Genomic DNA, 15,819 nt, shown 5'->3' with positions numbered 1-15,819 from the left:
AGTCAACAAAAATTGAATAGCTAGCAAGAAATAATCTAAGCAGGAAGAGTTTTGAGTCTGGAGACAAGCTAAAAGAATTTTGCAAGCCTCTTCCTTGAACTTGAGAACTTCAGGAGAAAACTTCCTCTGTGGAGAGATATGCCAAAGTAACTCTCATTTGGGAAGAAAACACATAAAATCATCATGTCCTTCAGCAGAGGAGTGTCAGGGGGATGGGAAAAGAGGAATCTGCATCCCTTTTGATTATCAGCGATTTCTGGTGGTTTCTGAAAGGAGCCTTGTGTGAGGTGTCACTGGGGAGGACTGACAGAGGTCTGACTGAAGAGGAACTGGCTAAATAATCCTCACTCCCGTTATTATACACAAGACCCCGGGGGAACATTCTCTGTTAAGATGTGCCAGTGGATAGTACTGTGGAAGCATTTCTGTGCTGCTGTCTGTGATGTTTTGTGTATGAGATATAAATTTAGAAATCAGCATCGTTTTTCCACTTGCATCTTACTGGGATTTTTTTTGCCCTCCAAATCCATTTTATAGCTCCAGAGTAGCAAGCGTAGCATGAAAAATGAATAAGCTAAGTTAGATCTGTAGGGAGTCTGTCTCTATTTTTGGATCAACTGATACAGTTGGAGCAAAGAGATAATCTTTAAGGTATCTGATTTATCTTTGGTCTGAACTGGAGCCTACTTTTTTTTGTCCAGCTGCAGTTAGCAGTATAACAAAAGATAATTTGCCTCCTTAAAAGACTTTCCTCTTGCATGCTCCTAGATTGCAGTGCTTATAGCTACCTAAATACTGCCACAAAGAGATCGGTCAGAGTTTAGGACCCAGAGCCTAAGGCTGACGGGATGTGACAGCTGACTGAAAATCAATGAAGTGTGATTTACCAAGCGTCATAATGAGGGCAAGATAAGGCTAGAAAGGTGCTGCCTTGCTTTGCAGACTCAACTGTCTTTGATTCTCAGCTAGATTGTTTTAGTCCCCTACAAAGATGAGACTGATTTGCTTATGAAAACAGAAGAGCAGATTTAAAGGAAAAGCCACGGTGGTGCCCATGCTTTGCCTAGTGCTCTTTGTGCTGTGTCTAAGCCATTCAGGTAAGTGTGATTTCTTCTTCTTCTTCCAAGCTGAGCACAGGTGTTCAAGTTTTTTCTTCTGCTGGCCGGTTAGCTGCTGCTTTCTGGGGCATGGGGAATGCTGGCTTCCCTTGGTCATCCTTTAAGTGCTGTGTGAGTGGCAGAAGAGAGTTATATCAGTTGCTGCCTCTATATTGCAACCACAGTCAGTTTGACAACTAGGTTTTGATAACTGGTGGTGGGGCAATTGCTGGCTAGAAATTGACAAAAAATCCTAAACTCGACTTTTGGCTGCTAAAGGGAATTAAGGGAGAATTTCTATCACAAAAAAAAGCCTGAAATGTTTCAGGCAAACTGAGAAAAGGCTAAGTGTCTTGTCTGTACTTACTGGGGTATTTTGCACGTTTGTTTAGCAGACTTTCGGTCCCAGAACTCTGTTCTGCACCCGTGGGGAGCAGCAACTTGGGCAGATCACAGAGAGAGACAGGAACCTGGGAGATGGGGAGATGTCATACAGTGCTTGAGTACTTGAACACGTTAACCTGACAGGGAGCTCCCCAGCTCTTGTTTCTCAGTGCATCATATGGTAAATTCAGGCATGTATCTGTCCTATGGCTGCTTCTCTGTTTTTTTCAAAGACAGTGCTACTTTGTTCAATGTTTTCTTCATGGCTTTATCTAGATTAATCATAAAGTGGGGCTTGGTCAAAGACTGGGACTGTTTTCCCGTATAATATTTCTTATTTCTCATTAATTAATAACTTCTGCTTTTAAACTGTCTTTGTGCAAGTACTGAGGCTGTCTTACAGAGGCAACAATCTTCTTCCTTCTGACTTTCTTCCTTATGAGACTCCTTAAGCCTTTTTCACCTTTTTGTATCTTCCTCAGCAGATGAGATTCAATATACCCAGCCCCAATCCCAGCTTTACCACCTGTCTTCTATACCCACTTGGAGCATTATGTACCTGAACTTTATGTGAGATACGGGCTGTGAAATGGCACCATTTTCTTTTGAGGAAGGTCTTACACAACCACGGACACAGGGTGTGTGGCTGCGTGCATGTGTGCAGGATGTCATACTCAAATAAAAACAGCAATATAATCCGACATTAAGAGAGAATTGGTTTTGATTCTGCATATTTTGGGGTTATGGATTTTTTCTATTTAATTGCTTTTCTGTTATTTTTCCCATTTTTAACAACCATACACCCCTATGAATCTCCTAAATGGAAAGCAAAACATGTAGGAGATGGAGTCTCTGGAAAGACTCTTATATCTCAGAGGGTTGGACCTCTGAGGCTGTGGGTAGTGAGGGGGAAGAAATGTCCTCTTTCTCTTCCTTTGGTTGCAGGTGCAATACCCATCTGCCATGTTTGGGAAGCCAATCTAGTTTCCTAGACAGACTGCAGACTCTGTCCTCCATTTGCTGTGGTGATGTTAGGGTCAGCTCTGGCATGAGAATAAACCCTGGAACAAGCAGAAGGGGCATTTGTGGAAATAGCAGACTTCAAGGGCTTGTGACAAAGTGACAAGACCAAGTGTGGCCACAGGACCACTGTAAACTGTGCTGACAGCTTCATGAGCCACGCCTGGCTGTGGGATGGAGCAGGTGGAAATGATTGTGAATGCTCCCTCTGGCCAGCCAGCCTCTACCCGCCCGGGGCTTGGTAACCCCACCACACTTCTATTCCAGCTATAGAGGACAAGCACAGCTTGTGCTAGAACATCTGACAGTAAAGTTGTTGTCCTGTGAGTGCAACCAGTAGGTTGCGGAGTTCCTCAAAGAGGAACAATATCTTACTGTGGCTGGAAGTGGGGTATGACAGTGCTGCTTGGACCTTGTGCTATCCTAAGAGGATCCAGACAGCATTAAAGAATTATTTTGTCCCATGGAAAGTTCTGCTATGAAAGCAGGTTTTTGCTTTGGGCAGTTCTTCAGCTGTGTTGCTTGCTGCCAGGTCTGGCCTTGTCTGCAGCCTCAGACAGACCCTGACCGAGGTGGAGGAGGCTGCAGAGCCTGTCGTGCTCAGAGATGGGGAGCAGCTGTGGGGAAGAGGACAGGGGCAGAGATAGTCGTCCATGGTCACATCCTTTCCTCCATGTAGGGGCAGACCATGACTCTCTGCCTCCAGCTTTCTCTCTGGAGGGGTTGCTGGGTTTGAATGCCCTTTCTCTCCATGCGCACAGAGACCCTGCTGGGGGCTGCCTTAATTCTGATCTTGATGCACACTGTGTGAACATATTGACTGTGCCCTTCAGAGCTCTCCCACTGTCAGGTTCTGGCACCATCCATGGGCCATGACCCTCTGCCTGCAGACCCCTCCTGCAACTAATGCTTGGCAAGCTAGGCACAGATGTCCTGCTCACCCTGGGGCTGGCAGGGCACAAGCTGGGCTCTGGACAGTGTCCTGTGAGGTCCTTTTAGACTGCTGACACAGCAAGACTGGCTGTGATCCCTGCTGTGTGGGGCCAGTCTTTTTTCCTCCATGATGGCTTTGAAGAGAGGTAAAATCCTTCTCACCCTTGCTTGCTGTGTATGTGCACAAGAGAAGAGATGGAGGTCATGTCAGAAGCTCAACGTCACAGGGAATGGGGCTGAAGTTTGGGAAAGGGTGGAGGGTCTGAACTGCCCTTAGCCCTTCTTGGTAGCAGGGGGAAGGGGGAGCATGGTGTCAATGATTGTGAGAGTCACAAGTTGTGCAGGTACACACCATGACAGCTCTGTGCTTGCCTGGCAGATCTAGCCCTGACTGCATCATCCAGCTCCTGCTGCTGCCATATGGGCTCTTTTTGCTTTGTCAAAAAGGCCATAGGAAACATAAACCTAGTACAAAGTCATCACTGGTCTGATGATTTTTTTTGGGCTTGGGCTATCTTGTCTTTCCATTCACTTGCCCTGGTTCTGCTAAGAGTCTGTGGGTCTGAATTCCTGCAGAATTTGCTGTACAAGACAAGATCTGCCCAGAGGTGAGTTTCCCTCACATCATTGCTCTGCCTCATTTCTTCAGGTCATTGCATTCTCCATGCCTGCTTTCTAGCGGTGCCTGCACTTTGTGTTGCTCTCTTCCAGATGTGAATGCCTTCAGTTCAGTTGCTGAAAATGAAGATGCACTCCTTAAGCACTTATTTGAAGGCTATCAGAAATGGGTCCGCCCTGTAGAAAACTCCAATGACACCATCAAAGTCCTTTTTGGGTTAAAAATATCACAGCTTGTGGATGTGGTAAGTGTTGTATTAGTAAAACATCTCTTTTATAAACATAGTTGTGCCTTCACCTGTGAGGACTGGTAATGTAATTTAGCTTTTTCCTCCTGACACAAGAAATGCACGGTGATGGTTGGGCAGCAAAACACTGAGCATGAAATGGTGCTGGTGATATGAGCATGAAATGGTGACCTTCTTCCCCCCCACCCCCAGCATGGAGTGGAGGACTCATTTGTTTTGAAGGAAACCTGAAGGCCCTTTTTCCCCTGCTGTTCTCAGGGAGTAAGGCCTAATTTCCATAAGGTTTTAATCAAAAAACTCATGCCAAACAGTCCTTGACATCTATGTTGCAGTTTAATGAAAAGACAGCTACCAGAGAGGATTGAGAAAGCATCAGAGCTGGTTGGATATTATTCACTCCAAGCAAGCTTGCATTGAGGCCAAAGGTAGTTCAAGTCTTAACCCAGCTGGTCACTAAGATAAAACTCTAGAGGAAAAATAGATAATTCAGTGTTTCTGCCCATGTGGAAATTTTCCCTTCTCTTTCCACTGCATTGCACAGCGGAATTTGCACAATGCCCAGAGGTATCCACTCAACAGTGTGCTCCTTACATCCCACAGCCCCTGGTAATGTCTCCTTGTGCCCTGGAAGGCTCTCTCTAGTTTTGTGCTTTATTTACATATTTAGGACAAGGTTTCAGGTTGTATCTTTCCAAACTCACTCCAGGCTGAGTAGTGCTGCGAGATGAGCCATCCTGTGAGCCCACAACCTTGTCTGACCTGATACCCCTTGCAGGCTGAGCCCTGACACACCCTGGGTCTTGGGCATATGATTCCTTTGAGCTCCTGTGAAATGCCAGACCTCGGTTTTCCAGCCTCAAGGGCTCCCAGGGATACCAGGGACAGCACCTAGAAAGCCAGTCAATTTCCCTCAATGGTGACTGAAGAGCTCAAGCCCATGGGGAAACAGAACCATAGGGATCCCCTCGTCTTGGCACAGGGTGGGACTCGACAGGCATAGGGTCTGTTTCTAATGACTCCTTTGGTATTGCAATCCTTTCTCCCTTGTGTCACTCTAGGATGAGAAGAATCAGCTGATGACAACCAACGTGTGGCTGAAACAGGTAAATTAGACCCCATCAGACCTCCCTTTTCCCCATGTGGAACTGCTGAGCTCAGGAGCCATCTCAGTCTGCTGCCCGCTGTGCCATCCATGCCATTTTATGATGCTGAGTGGCCAGCACCAAGATACCTAACCTGAAGTTTGTACTTCACTCTTCTCTCCAGCAAATGTACAGAGACAGAAGGGCAGGCAGGTTGGCCTCTGGGACATAGGGTACCCTTGTCTCCTGACCTGCACCCCAGCTGTGTGCTCAAGCCAGTTGTATTTCAGGGAGGCAACACAGCTGGTACTGCAGTGGCTATCCCTGGGGTGTGGTATGGGCCCTGAGGGACTATCCTATCTTAGACTCAGAGGTCACACAAGTACTATCTCCCTTGCCTAAGCCAAGACTCGTGCCTCGGATAGATTTCTTCATTCCTCAGCATATGTAAAGAGAAAGAAGAGGCCAGTGTGTTACACAGACACACCACAGACCTTTTCCCATTAAAAATTGTGGCAAATGAATCTGATTTCTCTATCATAATTGCTTCTGGAACTGACAGTGATTTATAAAAATGTGAGAAATGTGCAAGTTGAACTGTTAGGTCTCCTTTCTTCTTCACTCTTGAAGAATGCTGTTTATGGTTTAGGTTACATTGCACCAGCTTATTGACCTTGTGACAATTATTTTAAGTCTCTCAACCTTGTGAGTATCTGTAAAGATGTCAGCTGATCCCAGGCAAAGGACATAAAAACAAACCGTACTTGAAATCATGCCATGGGGAAAGGTCCTTCGGGGTTGCTGGGCTTGTGGATGAGAAATTTTTGACTAATTTTTTGTCTCAGTCTGGGTCCTGCATTGCTGCAGTGAGTGTGAGATTCTGGCTGGAGCAAGACCCTAAAACCAATATGGTTATTTTGTGTCAAGATGATTTGTCACTTGAAGAGGGAAAATCTCAGACTTGCCCTCACTGTGGGGAAGACAGGATTTTCCCTTATTTGCTGGAGAAATTCCTCTCTGATCCAAATACAGCTACTAGGAGCCTGCCCTGAATTATCTGCAGTACTGCAATTTCCCACCCTTCAGCTGCAATTGTAGAGCCCCTTTTGTGCACAAGGCCACGTCTTGGCTCCCTTACTTTGAGTATTCACTTGGGCAGACGGCAGAGCCCTCCTGCAAAGAGCCCTCATCTGCCCTCATTTGTCCTCTCCCCATTCCAAACCACACTCCTTGCAGGCTGTAGCACCCACCTTCACCTGCAGGTCCAAGCCCTGTGTACTGTAGACGTACTGATTTCTCTGGAAACCTTTGGAATCCTCAGCAGCAGCAGCAGCTCCACAGGGAGCTCAGGACTGTGATTTCCTCGAGCTGGGCTCTCTGGAGTTGTTATTATTTCTAATACCACTTCTCCATCTGATGGGCTGAGAACATCAGGGCCTAAGGTAATGCAAAGGAAGTGGAAAAGGAGGCACAGGTTGTGATTTTCACATGTGTAAGTGCCCTCAGGAGCTCAGGCTGAGCACTAAATACCTGTGCCTGACTCAGATGTTGTGCTGTGGAAGTTGTGTGTTCATGTAGACCCAACTCCCTCAGCCTTTCAAAGTAGAAGAGGTGCTCCAGTCCCCTCATCATCTTTGTTGCCCTCCACTGGACCTGCTCCAGGGGCTCCCGGCCTCTCTTGTCCTGAGGAGCCCAGACCTGGACACAGCACTCCAGATGTGCCTCACCAGGGCTGAGCACAGGGGCAGGATCACTATTCTTGACCTGCAGGCAATGCTCTTCCTAATGCACCCCAGGGTCCCATTGGCCTTCTTGGTCCCCAGGGCACACTGCTGGCTCATGGACAGCTTGTTGTCCACCAGGACCCCCAGCTCCTTCTCCACACAGCTGCTTTCCAGCAGGTCACCCCCAGCCTGGGCTGGTGCCTGGGGCTGTTCCTCCCCAGGTGCAGGACCCTGAATTGGCCTTTGTTGTATTTTGGATGTTTCTTCTCCTTCCATCCCTCCAGCCTGCCCAGGTCCCACTGAATGGCAGCACAGCCCTCTGGGGTATTGGCCACTCCTCTGAACTTTGTGTCATGAGTGAACTTGCTGAGAAAGCATCTGCCCCTTCATCCAAGTAACTGGTAAAAAAGTCTAACAATACTAGGCCCAGTATGGAAACTTGGAGGTCACCACCAGTGACAGGCTTCCAACCAGACACTGTGGCACTGATTACAAACTCTTTGGGATCTGTCGTTCTGCTGGGTCTCAATCCACCTCACTGTCCACTCATCCAGTCCAAACGTCCTGAGTTTGCCTATGAGGATTTTGTGAGAGAGACAGTGTTGAAAGTCTTGCTATAGTCAAGGTAGACAATATCCAGTGCCCTTCTCTTGTCCATCCAGGGAGTTGTTTAACCACAGAAGGCAATCAGGTTGGTCAAGCATGATTTACTTTTAGTGAATCCATGCTGATTGCTCCTGAACACCTTAATAATTTCTCAGCAAGAGTGTTACTTTGCTTGGATAAGCAAAGCTTAAACACCAGCTTTTTTTTTTTTTTTTTTAACTTCAAATATCCTGATGCTTGAGATAGTAGGACTTGATACACAGGCAGGCTGACACATAAGGTTCAGAGGTTTCTGAAGAAGTGTCTGCATTCAAGCAAGCTATGGGGTCTACTAGCAAGGTCAAGAATCTGGGTCCAGTGCTTTTTGTCCCACTGGCGTTGGGTTAAACTCTTCAATGACAGCACAGAAATGGGAATTTGGCAGAACTGGAGGAAGGAGAGAGCGATTGCAATGTCTGGAGCCGCTTGGAAGAAAGGGAAAAGAGAGGAAAGAGCCTCATGCATCTGCTGCTACAGTTTGTATCAGCATAGCCCACAGGGAGATTCCTGTTTTAAACTGCTCATTTTCGAAGTCTGCACACAATCTATTTTCTGCTCTAGTAAGAAGACACAACCATTTGCCTTGCAGACACGAAAGAGCACTTTAGCTGGGAGAGAAATCAGTGCAAGGCAGGGGGAAAGTGAGGAGTATTGCAGATGGAGCAAATAACCTAGGCCAAGGGGCTGCTCCAATTCAACTCCAGAGGGATGATTCTATCTCTAGGTGGCTCACAGGGTATTTGCTGCTCTTGTGTTAGTAAAGACTACAAGACGACTGTGTTGGTTGCTCCTCAGCCCTGACTGTCCCCTTGCATGATATACGTTTCCAGCCTAAGCCTCATTGTACCTATTACAGGAAGCGTCCAGGACACACGTGAGACTGTGACCACTTAACAGCCTAGGCTGCTGGAGACATCTGTTAGATACCCATCCTCAGAGAAAAACTAATGCTAAAACTGGTTAATGCTAAAAATGCTGAAGTTCTCTGTCCCTGATAGTGACGCTCTGAGCAGCAATGGCCCCTCTTCTCTTTCCACACCTGAAAAATAACAAATGTCTCTAGATATAGCTCTGAAAAGCATGTGGAATCAAAGAAATAAGAAGGGAATATAGAGAATTAATAGACAATATTGCTTTTTTGGTTCATCCTTCAGTCATGGAGGAAATTGCCCAGTGAAGGCTGAGACCTCCACATCCCTAGAGATCTCTTAGTGCTGCAGCTTAATGGAAACTGTTTCATTTTCCACTTCTTGGTATTGACCACAGTCTACAGCTCTTGCATCATGTTGCTGCTATTTCAAGACAAATGAATATCCTCATAAATAATGAACAGAGATCAGAGAGCTGATTTTCCATTGCTTTTTTGTGGAAATCTCCAGGTTGTTAGGGCCAGTTTGTTATGATCTCCTTATCTGAAAACCCAAAAAAGGAGAGAAAAATTGTTCTAGAGTTCAGCATGATGAAAATGGAGAGGATGCTCCCTGCTTTTGTAACCAAATACTTTACAACAGCATCATATTACTTTTCCTGCAATAGTCTGCAGGTATTTCTGCTGACAGATCAATTTATTTGTTTTTCGCAAGGATGGTGTACTGATATTAGGTGTTGTATTCCATTCACTGAAAAAAGCCAGATCTCCACTGACAAGTGAATTAAGGCCACCTCTGCTCATTTGAGTACTAGTACCCACACCACCTAGGGTCCATGGGGTCTTCCATGGGATCTGTGCCAACCAAAACCAGCTTGGGCTGGTTCTCAGAGGGAAGGAAAGCTGCTGCACTAAAGAGAAGTAGCTCCTTCCTTCTAGACTATTCTCAGGTGGTCTGTGCAGGGTGGTGAGGGAAGTGAGAGTCAAGTGCTCTCCAGAAGCAGCCTTGAGGTCACCATCCTAAGGTTGGGTTCTTGGGTTTCACCTGTGTCTGGATGGGCAGTGCTTGTGGGGATTAACCCCTCCCAGCCATGCCTATCTGCAGCTGAGCAGCCTCATGCCAGGCTGTGCCCGCTGTGCTGTGCATGCAGTTGATGAGGCACATGCAGGGTTGAAAGAGGCTGCTGCATGTGAGTGAGCAGAGGACTCTGCTGTTTTGTTACAGGAATGGATTGACCACAAACTCTCCTGGAATCCAGAGGAATATGGTGGGATCACCGCTATCCGCGTCCCCTCTGAGTCTCTGTGGCTTCCTGACATTGTTTTGTTTGAAAAGTGAGTAGCGTGGCTCCTTGCTCTGAGCTTAGGCCAGAGCTTGGGCAAGGCATGTCAGCTGTGGTGAGGCTTGTGTGTGCTGCCAGAAGGCTGCTTCTCTAGGCAGTATGAATGTTGCACACCTTGTGCTCCAGGTGAGGGATAGAAAGCAGAGCTGAAATGGGGTAGGACTGGGGCAAACATAGTCCTGAACTTGGTGCTGTTTCTTCCTGTCTAATTCCCAGTGCTGACGGACGTTTTGAGGGATCCCTGATGACCAAAGCCATAGTGAAGTACAATGGAGTGGTGACCTGGACACCACCAGCCAGTTATAAAAGCTCCTGCACAATGGATGTGACCTTCTTCCCCTTCGACAGGCAGAACTGCTCCATGAAGTTTGGGTCCTGGACATATGATGGCAATATGGTGGACTTGATTTTAGTGGATGAAAATGTAGACAGGAAAGACTTCTTTGATAATGGGGAGTGGGAAATCTTAAATGCCAAAGGTATGAAAGGGAACAGGAAGGATGGACTGTACTCTTACCCATTTGTCACTTACTCCTTTGTGTTGAGGCGTCTTCCACTGTTTTACACTCTTTTCTTAATAATCCCTTGTCTGGGCTTGTCTTTTCTAACTGTCCTGGTGTTTTACCTACCTTCAGATGAAGGAGAAAAGCTTTCATTGTCGACATCAGTTCTAGTCTCCCTCACTGTTTTCCTTTTAGTGATTGAGGAAATAATCCCTTCTTCTTCCAAAGTCATCCCTCTGATCGGTGAGTATCTGCTCTTCATCATGATTTTTGTGACCCTCTCTATCATCGTGACTGTGTTTGTTATCAATGTCCACCACCGATCCTCAGCAACTTACCACCCCATGGCTCCCTGGGTTAAAAGGCTCTTTCTCCAGAAGTTGCCTCGTCTGCTCTGCATGAAGGGCCACGTAGATCGCTACTCATTCTCAGAGACTGAAGAAAAGGGAACCATCTCGAAATCAAAGTTTCTGGGGAAGCAGAAATACAAGCAAGCAAAAGACGGAGAAAAAGTTGTTATTGCCTTTCTGGAAAAGGCAGCTGACTCCATTCGGTACATTTCCAGGCACGTTAAAAAGGAGCATTTCATCAGACAGGTAGGTGGAGGGAAGGCATTTCCTTGACAGCAATGGTTTCCAAGCCTTTCCTTTTCTGCATGCTTTTCCCTTTGCCTCTTCCTCCTGTTCTCCTCTGACACCTATTCTTCCTCAGACCTTGATAAATAATATGTTTTTTGAGATGACACATAGCTTTAAGGAGAAGTGTCTTGCTCTGGGAGAGTCTCTGCTCTTCACAGATGCGAGAGATTCCAGGAGCCTCTCCTGTAGGAATTCCTGGTATGGGATTATTTTAATAACCTTGTCCTGTATAAGTTCGGGATATACATGAATCTGGAAGCCCCTAAACTGTCATATGCTCAAAAAAGGCAGTTTTCACACTTTCATACAGGCAATCTATGGCATTTGCTGGAGCCAGTCCTGGCTTCCCAGCACATACTGGGCACTGCGTAGCTGCTCTGTTTTGAGTGAAGGTCTAGATTTTCACTAACACCTGCTTAGATTAGCTACCAACTACTATCCTTCGCCTCCTGGCTTTTAAAAGGGCAAAATTCTGTGTTTGCAAACAATGCATCTCATGCAAGAGTAGGACAGCAGAGCAATGCAGCTAGCAGCATTTGGAAAAACTTCTGCTAGCACCCTCCTAGCAAGAGCTAGGGCTTCATTGAAACTGCAGTGAGAGGACTACAGCAGAAAGAAGAGCAGTAAATAAAAAATGCAGTATGTGAACACATACTGTCCATGACTGAATCTTGTTTGAAGTGGAAATTATTTTAATGAAAAGGTGAATAAAAAGTGCTAACCTTAATAAATAGCACTTTTGTGTACGCATAGTTGTGCCAGCGCTCACAATTCAAAACTCCCCTCCTGAGTGTACCCAATCTGAGTCAACAAATCACTTAAGCAAACACAAGTAAATCATACTGCTTGTACTGGAATCAATGCCTGTGTCCAAGTGATATGCCAGAGCCTCATCCTGGCACTTAGAAGGAAATGCAGATCTGTTAAAAGAAACATGGTTTACTGTAAAGCCATCTTCAAGTCTAAGTCTGCAAATTTCCATGTATGCACTTAACTAAAAGCTTTTGTGCAGACTGAGGAAATCTCATCACCATGTGCACAGATCTTGATGGAATTGTTTTAGGGGGTTGAGCAGTTTGCAGCTATGAGTGCTGAAGTGGTGATCTCTGTTAGTTTAAGGCTGCCACATACTACAAACCTCTAATTTTAAAACCAGATTTGGGGAGCTGAAATATATGTAGCAGTATCAACACAGTACCAGGCTTGTTACTATTTATGTTTATCCTCCCTCTGTCCTTCCCAGGTTGTACAAGACTGGAAATTTGTAGCTCAAGTCCTGGATCGGATCTTCTTGTGGTTATTTCTGGTGGTGTCAGTGATGGGTTCAGTTCTCATCTTTACCCCTGCATTACGGATGTGGTTGAACAACACTTTGTAGAAACTACTCCCAGAGTCATATACAACAAGTACAGTGCCAAGGGACGGTGGTGCCTTGGAGCTTGGTCTCTGCTGTACAAGAGGGGAAGCAGCAGCATGAATGAGGGAAGGTGATGGTAACAGTGGGTATTTATTAGTGCTTTCAGTCTTCATAATAACTCTACCACTTACAGATTTTGCTGAAATCAGAGAAGAGCTTGGTGCACAGCCAAGGCCTAAAGTGAACTGGGGTCGCACAACTGAGTTATAATTATTTTGTTGTTAGCTTGGTTATATTACTACAAAAGCCAAGATTATTAGTTAAAATTGGAAATAGAAGGTCTTGTACAATCATTATACTTAAAAGGCCAGTTAAAATGCTACATTGTAGAAGAAGTTACAGTAGGAACACAAATCTCTACTCAGTTTACCTGTGTTTCCAAGTAAAAACCACTAAGTGTCTACAGGTTGCTTTATGCGTATGTCAGAACTGGCAATTGCATAGCATATTCAACAGAAAAAGTATAAATTCTTAGATGAGATGCTCAAAACCTTGACTCTCTAGCCTCACTTTGCTGCAGGATCAGCTCGACAGAGGCAGAATCTACTACTGATCACCTGCTACCAGCCTTTACGGCATGCACACTTTGTCTCTCACCTCTGCCACTAGGAAGCTACAAGGTATCGCCCACTTTCCAGTATTATTTGCAATTTTGCTTGCTGCTTTGTAATGTACCAGAAGGCTGACAAAATGATGATTTTTCCCCATGCTCCACATGTAGAAACTATTATTACTTCACCTACTTGTTCACAAGTGGAATATCACCTAAGCGAAGATAGCTATGTTATTCCATAAGGTAACAGTGATATTCCTGAAGTGTTCAGCTGGAGGGAAGCTAGAGACATCTCTTCTGGCAGATGAAAGTTGTGGTTGTTACAGGAGTGGGGTTTCTCTTGAGAGCTATAGAGGGGGCTGGTCACCAGGAAGATACATTTTTGGATGTTGGCTTGTCCATATTTCCTAGGCAATTCAGAATTTCATGCCTTTGATTCATTTATTAGGGGATCCTTTTGCATGATTAGAAACAGCTCTTAGAAATGTTATATAAGTTATATAAGTGAGATGTGACAGAAAACACCCAGGTGAAGCTCTTGAATATGGGAATGAAGCCTTCACCACCTTTGCTGGGACAGTGTTTTCCAACATGATGTGCTTTAGAAAATCCTATTCAGAACTTGCAAATGTTTTCAAGGTTAGAAAAGGATTTGGAGATCCAATTTTTGACAATCTAAATACGTGTTAAAGTTTTAGCCTTGAAACTGTTCCCTAGAGATGGAGGTTAGAAAGTGTTAAAAATACAGAGAGGTGTTCTTGTGCTTGGATTGTGCATGCACACCAGACCTCCATGAGTTAATGTAATCCCATCATAATGTGTCAATGCAGAAACTTATGTCCACTTGTGCAATCATTATTAATAAAGATGTATTTAGTAAATTATTCCTGGAGTGTCCTTACACTGGGGTTTGCTGTTGATTTGCTGTCAACAAAGCTAGACTGTAGCCCATTTTAAAAGCTTTGTCCCAAGTGTATTCAGAGGGGTTGGCGTGTTCTTGGAAAGTCCTCATTGCTTTTTAGCTCTCTATGTGAGTTTGAGCAAGAAGCATTCAGATGTGGTTATTGTATTGCTGGAATAAACTCATTTAGTTTAGCATACACAGAAAGATGTCTTAGCATAAGATAGTGGCATAAAAAACTAATACACATTGACCATTCTATCAGTCACTCCTCTCTTCTTGCATAAGGTGTATTTGTTCCCCTAGTACTGTGAAATGCCTGTAGGAAAAGAGCCAGGAAGCTCTTCTTTGCAGTACTTCCAGACTCCTGAGCTCCAGTGGTGATAGATATTCCCTGTGAGCACTGCTTCCAGGAGGCTGCCTGTTAGCCATGACAGATGCCAACCTTCTCTCCTGGGCAACTGCCTCAGGTGTCCATCTGACAGATGGTCCTGTCTCCACCATGCAACACTTTGGTTGCCCACCCACAGGCAACACATGGCTCTGTCTCACACATCCGTGTCTGATGCCAAGCTGCTTTTTCTGGCTTATGCTGATGAAGATCAGCAGAGCTCATGTGTTGGAGATGTATGGAAATTGCACAGGTATGACGTCTGGCCTCAAGTCTTCCTAGCATTGCATCTGGTACTACTACATTTGTAGTCTCACTACTCGTTCCCTTTTGCTGCCTGATCCTGAGCTTCTCTAAATCTTTTTGCTGCTGGCCCACAAAAGCATTCAACATGTACTCCACAACAGTCTGCCACTAAAAACACAACTAGGGAGGACATTTGGGCAGACAGTCCTCCAATGGGGCCTTCCACTTGCTCTGCCTGTGGATGACAATACTGCAAATTGCAGATCTTAAAAAAAACAAAACAGTAACCCTCCACCTTAATACTGTCCCAGCCTGTGCTGCCTCAGTTTCTGGGCACTGGTTTGCCAAGACATTGGCACTGCTTGGCAAGAATATCTATGTCACGTGCTCACCAAAAGATAAATATGAAAAACTCTTCTGGGCCTTTTAGTGGAGACAAACTGGAAGAATAGTCTCCCTTGGGAAGAGAATGTAAAGAGATGTTGAGCTGGTGATTTTCTTCTGTGCTTTTAAAGTTAACTAATAGATGCCCTCACTCCCAAGGAGAGGAGAATTCTTGCTGCCAGTGGTACACTCATCACTGAGACATATTAATAAGGGGTATTGCTAATGTGACTTTGGAGCTGATGGGGTGAGAATAGACCTTTCTTGTGGCTGTGCACAATGTGTGACCCAAGTCAGCATCTGGGATGGCTCCAGCTCTAGTTGTAATTTTTCTTGTTATTTTATTTAGAAGGGCCTCCAACCTTCAGCAAGAGTTGGGGCAAGCAACAACATAATTTTTGTGTGGGCTCTTCCATGTCTGCTTGCAGGGGCACCCCTATTGCAGCCTTCTTCAGGATGACATACTGATATGCTTCTTGTGTCCCCCATCTCCACTCTCTATAATCAGTCAAGTACTTTCACAAAGCTGGCAGCAGTACATTAGGCTCCCCGTACTGAATGTGCCAAATATAGCTGAGAAATGCAAAAGATGGCTCCAAAATGAGTTGGAGAAAGGAAGGGTAAATAGTACATTAAAAAGAGAGACAAGATGCCTTTGTAAATCAGGGATTTTGCTAAAGTCAGGTTATTGACTGTGGAGTTGTAGCTGTCATGTTTAAGACACTGATGCAATGCACCTTCAGCCACAATATTTTCATGGTCTGGATGGTCATAGAGTGTAACAGTGAATGCTGGCAGTCAGATGTCTTTCCCATAAAAATGAA

The 15,819-nt window shown here is 45.2% G+C and overlaps 1 protein-coding gene across 1 annotated transcript; it reads left to right on the top strand.

Annotated features, from left to right (window-relative positions):
- Positions 1-722: 722 nt before the first annotated feature.
- CHRNB3 (cholinergic receptor nicotinic beta 3 subunit) lies at positions 723-13,936 on the top strand. The gene is made up of 6 exons (XM_014882404.2): positions 723-1,097; positions 4,146-4,297; positions 5,359-5,403; positions 9,845-9,954; positions 10,179-11,061; positions 12,347-13,936. The coding sequence occupies exons 1-6, from the start codon at positions 1,055-1,057 to the stop codon at positions 12,479-12,481; spliced, it is 1,368 nt and encodes a 455-aa protein (XP_014737890.1). The 5' UTR covers positions 723-1,054; the 3' UTR covers positions 12,482-13,936.
- The last annotated feature ends 1,883 nt before the right edge of the window (positions 13,937-15,819 follow it).

Source organism: Sturnus vulgaris, chromosome Z (genome assembly GCF_052056855.1).
Source record: "Sturnus vulgaris isolate bStuVul1 chromosome Z, bStuVul1.hap1, whole genome shotgun sequence".
Taxonomy (NCBI): domain Eukaryota; kingdom Metazoa; phylum Chordata; class Aves; order Passeriformes; family Sturnidae; genus Sturnus; species Sturnus vulgaris.
Note: the sequence above shows the minus strand (reverse complement) of the source record. Positions and strands in the feature narration are given on the sequence as shown.